Source organism: Nannospalax galili, unplaced genomic scaffold (assembly GCF_000622305.1).
Source record: "Nannospalax galili isolate Female #2095 unplaced genomic scaffold, S.galili_v1.0 scaffold528, whole genome shotgun sequence".
In the NCBI taxonomy this organism is placed as follows: Eukaryota; Metazoa; Chordata; class Mammalia; order Rodentia; family Spalacidae; genus Nannospalax; species Nannospalax galili.
The window spans coordinates 4,408,796-4,417,089 of record NW_008359681.1 but is presented as its reverse complement, the minus strand read 5'-3'; the positions used below and the strand labels follow the sequence as shown (position 1 = coordinate 4,417,089).

At 46.5% G+C, this 8,294-nt stretch overlaps 1 protein-coding gene across 1 annotated transcript in view; it reads right to left on the bottom strand.

Annotated features, from left to right (window-relative positions):
• The window catches only part of Abcc4 (ATP binding cassette subfamily C member 4), a 62,784-nt gene extending 55,195 nt beyond the window's left edge, over nucleotides 1-7,589 (bottom strand). Inside the window, exon 1 of the mRNA XM_029558907.1 lies at nucleotides 7,187-7,589. Coding sequence (XP_029414767.1) covers nucleotides 7,187-7,260 — 74 coding nt within the window. The 5' untranslated portion in view covers nucleotides 7,261-7,589. The remainder of the gene's footprint in view (nucleotides 1-7,186) is intronic.
• Between the last annotated feature and the right edge of the window lie 705 nt (nucleotides 7,590-8,294).

The window sequence follows — 8,294 nt, the reverse complement described above, 5'->3', positions numbered from 1 at the left end:
GAAAGAGAGGGAGGGAAAGAAGGAAGCGAAGAGGAAGAGGGAGAAGGAAAAGTGGGAGAGAGAAAGGGAGAGGTAGAGATGAAGAAGCAGGAAGGAAGAAAGAAAGAAAAGGAAGGAAGGAAGGAAGGAAGGAAGGAAGGAAGGAAGGAAGGAAGGAAGAAAAGGAAAGAAAGATTTCACAGGCATTTCTAAAGTCGAACCATGGGCCTGCTGGATATAGTCAACATAGGCATTCATTCATTTATCAAACAGTATTTACCTGTCTGAAGCTAAAGCCCAGTAAGCAGATGCTAAGTACTACTGGCCTTGATCTGGGATGGGGCACACCATGATACATTCTGATGATCCAAATAGCATCCCGGCTGTGACACGGCAACCTCTAAGCTACGAGGTTCCTGACAAGTTGCCCAACCCCTCTGGACCTCAGTGTTTCCACAGAAGTGTGATACTGCTTGTCTCAGAGGCTGAGGATTCAATTTCTTCATGATGGCATACAAAAATGGAACAAAATTCAACAGGAGTTAGTGGTTATCAGTATTAAAACTCAATGGTTCCCTCAATATCTCAAATGATATCCTCAATACACGATGATATCTTCATCGTGTATTGAGACTATCAGAAGTAGTAGTTATTTAAATACAGATTCCCCTATGGGAAAAAACAAATAAAAACCAAATGACAAAAGTAAATGAAAATAAATAAAACAGATTCCCAGGACCTACCCAGACTCACTAAGATCAGAATTCCTGGGGTCTTGGTAGGAGGCCTATACCTTTTTTCTTTCTTTTTTTTTGTCTTTTTGAGACAGGCTCTCCCTTTAGCGCCAGCTGGCTTGGAACTCACTACATAACGGGTCTCAGAGATGAACCTACCTCTGCCTCCGAAGTGCTGGGATTAAAGTTGTGTGCCACCACACCTGGCCCTATACCTACATTTTTTTAAAAGCATGTTTAAAAACATTGTTGAGGCAGGTAAATATAACCATTAACATGTACACATAGTACTAAACTATCACTCTGCTGGCTTCCACTTTTAATAATCTTTAGGTATTACATAATATGAAGATTTCTTTAAAAGATTAACATTTAAATAAGTCCAAAACTTTTCTTCCTACTCTGGAGGGCAGTAATTTCCTTTTGTTCCCTCTACCAACCTGGCACTTTATCTATTTTAAATAAGCAAATAAATCCTGAGAGATGATTCTGTCAATAAAGGTACTTGCCATGCAAGTCTAACGACCAGAGTTTGATCCCCAGAACCTTGTACAGGTGGAAGATGAGAACCAGCTCCATAGTTGTACTCTGACCACCATGTATGCACTGTGGCATAAACTCATATACATACCCTGTACTTATACACACACAATGCCTTCCCATTGCCCCTGGCCATCACTTCCTAGGTGTTCTTGGGTCTTTAACTCTGGAAAAGCTAAAGCACATTAGCCATCATCTGAGAGATCCACCCACACAGCCAAACAAGGAGTATGAATTCAATTCAGGACTTGAGTGTGTCCAATTGCCAAGCCCAGATCTTCCCACTGTGCCCCAGACATTTCACTTTACACCATTTGTGGACACAGAAAGCACCAAAGAAATGCCTATGGAAGGTCAGCACTCAACCAGGGAGGAAATGAGTCGGGCATCTAGATTTCAAAGTGAAACGCAGGCTCCCTTGGCCTGATGGAAAAGTTACAAGGTAGAATGAGGAGAAAGGCTCACATTGAACAGTGCCCAAGCAGCACACCCCCAAGGCTCACATTGAGCAGTGCCCAAGCAGCACACCCCCAGGACGGTAGGCTCCTTCCTTCCTGAAGGAATGTGTGGGCGTCAACAGATCAAGGGCTTCAAGGATTCAAAAAGACAAAAGATGCACCCAGCATGTCAGAATGGACACTAGTTATCCTTCATGCTGTTCAGATGCAGAACTACAAGGACAGACAAAATTAAATTAAATTAAATTAAAATGTAGGAGCCAAATGTACAAAATGGGTTATAATGTTCATTTCACTCTACAGTCAGTAGTAACCAATACACAGTTGTGGTATAGTGCATCTGGTTTATTACAGATAATATAAATCTCCCCAAACTAAACTGAATACTTAAGAGGAAGGAATTGGTTTAGACCAGAAAAAGTGCCCTAGAAAGCTAACCCAGCCTCCAACATATTGATTCTGATTGTTAATAAAGAACAACAATAATGTGATTCATGTAAGAAGTACTCCAGAGGGCAGAGACATGGCTCAGTGGGTAAAAGCACTTGCCACCAAGCGTGACAACCTTTTAGTTCCATCCCCAAGTCCCACATGGTAGAAGGAGAGTTGCTTCTGACCTCCACACATGTGCTATGAGAGAGAAAATAAGTAAATGTTGAAAACAGTACTCCAAACATGGTACCAAAACACCACCATTTAAAATTAAATGTTGCGGGGGTGGGGAAAAATTAAATTAAATTGCTAAGACAGATGTGGTGGCTCATGCCTGTAATCTCAACATGCAAGAAGGTGAGGCAGGGTTTGAAGCCAGCATGGGCTACAGAGTGACAGTCTCACAAAACAAAATACAAGTAAAATCTCAGCACTGCTAAGCATTGACTGAGGGCTTCACCTGTCAACCTCTGCAAAGCATCTGTGTTCTACCTTCACGTCATCAACCAAGTCTCCAGAGTCTGTCCCTCACCAGTGGCAGTTTCTACAATAGCATGGGCTTTTTGCAAAAACGACATCTCATCAACAGAGACACAGCCACCAGTAAGAACAAGGACATAACTACGCTCTCTGTGGGCCAGATGCATACCCTAGAGCCAGATACATAACCCCTCCCCCGCCCCGCTCCCTTCCCTGTTAACCTTCATCCTCCTGGGTAGGAGGCCTTGATGAGAAATACAGAGCATACCCACAGGACTTGCTGGATTTGGGGACAACACCCGGGGGCAGCAGGGAAACAGAAGAATACCTGAGAGTCTGGGGGCTTGGAACAGTTCATAAGCTACACCACTTATTTCTAGTAACGGGATAAAGAAAACCACTCAATAAATGGCAATGGGAAAATGTACTGTTTTGGAAAAACTGGGGCCTAGCTTATATAAAATACAGAAAGAAATTCTAGCTGCCTTAATCATTAGAAATGAAATAAGACAATTGCTAAGAAACATAGACGTGGAGATCTAGGTAATCCTGGGATATAAAACAAGATCTATTAATGGGGCTGGAGGTGTAGTCCATGATGGAGTGTGTAACATGAATGACGCCCAGTCTAATCCCCAGCACTAAAAGCCTCGAAGGGGGTGGGGGTGGGGGAACACCAAAATATATGGCCGTGGACACTACTCCATAATCATTGAACATACTGTGTTCAAAAAAAGTGAAATTACAGTTATAAAATATCACCGGGCGTGGTGGTGCACACTTTTAATCCCAGCACTTGGGAGGGAGAGGCAAGTGGATCTCTGTGAATTCAAGGCCAGCCTGGTCTACATAGTGAGTTCCAGGACAGCTGGGGCTACAGGGAGACCCTGTCTCAAAAAGACCAAAAAAAAAAAAAAAGTCATGTCTTAAAGGTTTAAAGGTTTAACATAGTAATGTTAACCATAAAAACTTAAGAATTTATAGAACTCTTTGCATTTTTTTATACCAAGTGTCTATGTCCAGGCTAGAAAGATGACTCAGTGGTTAAGAACACTGGCTGCTCTTGCAGAGGACTTGGGTTCAATTCCCAGCACCAACATGGTGGCTAATAACCATCCTTAACTCTAGTCCCAGGGGATCTGAAGCTCTCTTCTGGCCTCCACAGACATTGTACAACATGAGTACACTTACATACATGCATGCAAAACACTAATATACATAAAACAAAGTAATTTTTTCATGTGCTCATGAAAATGTGCACTGAGGGGTTTGAGGGAAAGATCAATAAACAAAATATCAGTAGATATACTTAGCTAACAGAAATAAATCACCTTTATTCCATTCTGATGTTTGTACAGTTTTCAATTTCTTGAAAAAAAAAAAACAGAAAACAATCATTTCTTGAAAACTACAACAATTTTCAATAGTCATAATGTATGGCCCCAAACCAAACTGTGTTACAAATTCACCAAAATCCTAATAATACATAGTGCAATTGGCTGTCTCCAGTTGGCTAGGCTAGTTAACAAGTGTAGGAAGCAAATGAAATTCCAGAGGAAAAGCAAATACTCCATAAGAAGGTGAAAAATCAGGTTTTCTCTACAAGAGGGGCCACTGCAGGAAGCCACTTTCTGGCTTTCCTACCTACAGCAACACATATAGTTGCAAGAGGAACCCACTGAAAGTGAGATACAGAGAAAAACACATTAGGTAAGTAAACACAGGATGGTCATCATTGTCCACAGGTGACTTCACAAAGTCAAGCCCTTCCTATATAGTGTACTAGAATGACAATGCCAACAGAGCAGCTTAACACAATGACCCCATCCTCAGTCTTCATCAGCATCACCTGGACCTCTTGTCAAAACACATAAGAATGCACATGTATCCCAGAGCTTCTGACTACCAAATCAATCTGGAGAGATGCTAGACCTCTACCTCATTCTAATAAGCTCCCAGGTGATGCTGATGCTGCTCTGCTGAGTGCTTTACTTTGGAGAGCAGCTGCTCTAAAGAACGGCAATAGATGCTCCACATACATCATCTTCAACAGCAGGAATTATAAAAACATCCCTTGAGAAACTCCAGCCTGTAAGAACAAGAAGCAAGTGAAACAGCCTCCTCCGTGCATGGAAGAACAAGCTCCCCAGGGAAAGCAGCACAGTACAGCAGCTCCCAACACTCTTAGGAAACCAGGCTGCCCTGGTTTAGATCCTGCTGGACACTGCAGTGTGATCCTAGACAGGTTAATCAAAGTATCTCAGCTTGAGTGTCTTCAGGTATAAACTTGAGGGAAAAGCTCATTTCTCTCCAGCTGGGAAATGGAATTGGCACCCACCCAAGCCAGCAATGGGAAGTCACTTTTTTTAAGATTGAGTCCTCCAACAGATACCGTGGCCACTACCTAAAATCCCAGCACTTAGGAGACTAAGATGGAAAAGAGGACTGCTGTGACTTCAAGGCCAGCCTGGGCTACAGAATGAGACTCCGTCCTCTGTGCTATATTGCCCAAGCTGGTCTCAGCTCCTCGACTCTTTGAGCTCAAGTCATCCTCCCATCTTAACTTCCCAAGAAGCTGGGACTACAGGTATGTTCCACCCACGCCCAGCTCTCCCTTCACCTACACTTTGAAAAATCAACAAATAGAATGTGCATCAAGAGTTCTGTGCCCTGACAAAAAGTTCAGGAGACTGAAACAGTTTACCTGCTTTGAGTTATTTTTTTTAATTTATTTTATTTTATTTTATGTGTAATCCATGTATTGCCTGCATGTAGGTAAGTGCACCTGTATTGTGCAATGGCCGCGGAGGTCAGAAGAGGTTGTCGGATCCCCTGGGACTGGAGTTACAGACAGTTGTCAGCTGCCATGTGGGTGCTGGGATTAGAACCCAGGTCTTCTGCAAGAACAACCAGTGTTCTTAACCACTGAGCCATCTCTCCAGCCCCGAGTTATTTTTTTTTTATATTAATCTCACCCATATTTCTTCCCGTTACATTCCCCTGTCCACCAAATGGCCAAGGTCAGGATCCTATACACACGGTATATGCCACAATTAAAATCAGAGCAAACGGCTTTTTTTCTTGAGATCTCCTAAGCGTTCCCATAAAAAAGGTAATATTAGAATATGTGAGAAAGATGAAAGAGGAAAAGGAATAATACTAGTCAGCCACGAGTGATTAAAAAGCAAAGGATCAGACCACCTTAGCAGGCCAGGCTACTAGATGGAAACCTTTATTCAGGAATGTCACTGGTCTAAGCCTAGTTACTACAATAAGAGAGACAGGGCTGGGGGCCCTCCCAGATCAAGGGACCCATCAGTGGTTTTCGGGTGGTAGGACTCCACATCAGAACTACAGGCATCAAAACCAGATAGCTCTCTGAAGACTAGAGATAAAGGCAAGACCCCACAGGTTTCAGGGACTCACCACCCCCCAGGAGTAGTAGTCCTTACAGGAGGGAATGAAAATTCCACCTAACAAGGAAAGATACTCCAGTGTGTTTCACAGTCAAAAGGAAAATGTGGAAGCTGATCTTGTTCAAGAATAGGGTCAAGAGATGAAGAAATGGTTGAGGGGATAAGAGCATGTACTGCTCTTCTGGAGGTTCTGAATTCAATTTCCAGCAAATGCACCAAGGAGCTCCTCAACTCCAGCTCCAATGTCTCTGGCCTCCAGGGTCACCTGCACTCATGTGCACATAGACACACATACTTTTTTTTAAAAAGAATAATGTCACCGGGCATGGTAGTGCACTCATTTGTTCCCAGCACTCTTTGGGAGGCAGAGACAGGAGGATCTCTCTGAGTTCAAAGTCAGCCTGGTCTACATAATGACTTCCAGCACAGCTGGGGCTACAGAGAGACCCTGTCTCAGTAAAATACAGACCAAAAAAAAAAAAAAAAAAACCCAAAAAATCAAACAAAACATAGTGTCCCCATTCATTAAATCAGTCATGAAAAGGTGCCATGACACACACAGCAGGCCAGAAAAGGACATTGTCGTTGAGGATATTAAAGAGAGAGAGAGAGAGAGAGAGAGAGAGAGAGAGAGAGAGAGACAGCGCCAGTGGAGCTGAAAGGCGCCTGGTAACGTGCACCATCAGAAGGGATGGGAACCCTGGGCCAGGGCGCCAAATCTAAGAGGAAGACTTCCCCTGCAATTACGTAAGGGAAGTAGTTCACAGCTGCTCAAAGGGAAAGAAAAAGATGCAGTTCGGGTGCAGGGGAGCCCTTGAAACCAGCGAAGGTGGGCATTCAGTCCAGGCAGCAGGTCCTGGGGCTGGGCTATGTGTGACTCCACCTCCACGCAGGCTCCACCGCATCCGCACCTCCCGCTGGTCCGCTTGCAGGTGGGAGCCACCGGCGTCCGCCACTGGTTCCCTGGTCCCCGCGCCCCCCTCCCGGCATGGAGCGGCGCACGCGCGGCGGGAAGCCCGACTTGGCCGACGGAGCTCAGAAACGCGTCCCTTAGTCCGTTCAATGACGTGCGCGGAGCATCGGGCGTGGGCAGCCGGAGCTGGAGCATCCAGCGCCTGGCGTGGCGGGCCGGGGATGGGACACTCACCAAAAGAACACGCGTGAGCAGAGGTTTGCGTCCTGCAGCGGATTGGGCTTCACCTCGGTGTGCACCGGCAGCATCTTGGCGGGGGTGGCCGAGCGCACGGGTACTGGAGGCGCGGGTCGGGGGATGCTGGCGCTCTGGCCACTGCGCCGGTCTGCTCCGTGGGAGCCTTTCAGGCAGGCGCTTCCGGGACCAGGGCGCTACGGCACGCCCCGACCCCGCCTCCCGGGTCTCCTCCGGGCGCCCGCTACACGCCACCGCCGCCTCCTGGAGCGGGGGAGCTGCGTGTCCGTGCGAGCGCGGCAGGGGAGGCGCGTGACGGCGGGAATTGGGGGCGACGGGCCCGGGCGCGCAGACCTGAGGGGGCACGCGAGACCTACCGACCAGCGCCCACGTGCTGGGACCGGCCCGATCTTTGCCGAAGTTTAAGATCAGCGCCAGGGCACCACCCTGAAGGTGGGGCAGGAGCGGTGCGGTTGTGCCCGCCCCCGCTCTCGGAAACGCCCTCTCGGCTAGACCTGGAGGAAGCAGCCAGGCGGCTTTGGCTGCACCTTCTTTGGGGCACGTCGCCTTCATCAGCACCAAACAGGGCGCTGTGGGAGGTTCTCCAAGCGTTTGACCTCAGACGACTGCAGGGTGTAACATTGTCTTTGTAGAGCTGCAAGCCCTAAAAGACGGGCAGGTAACGTGCGATTATAACTCAAGCGCTTGGGGCAGATGAATGAATGCTGTCACCGGGGTGGACGTTTTGGCTGCTCCCATATTGTTTTGCATGGCAGGCTTCTCCGAGCTTTTGGCTGCCCTCTTAGATAGAGAAAGGGAGATCAAATAGGAGGCTGCCTGCTGTATTTCTTTCATCGAGAGCTGAGAGGCTAGCAGAGGAACAGTGGCAAAGGGAACAGATGTTACAGTTACAGGACACTGTGATGTACCTTTCTGGGCACTTGACTCACTTTTTATCCTAATAATGCCCTATTCAGGACAGTCATTCTTATTTTACAGAATAAACTCAGACTCCAAAGTTGAGCTCGTCCAAGGTTTAGGGTCAGTGATGAGAAGCCTAATTTGTACTCAAGTTGGCCTGTGAACTTGGACTATTTCCGACATGAGA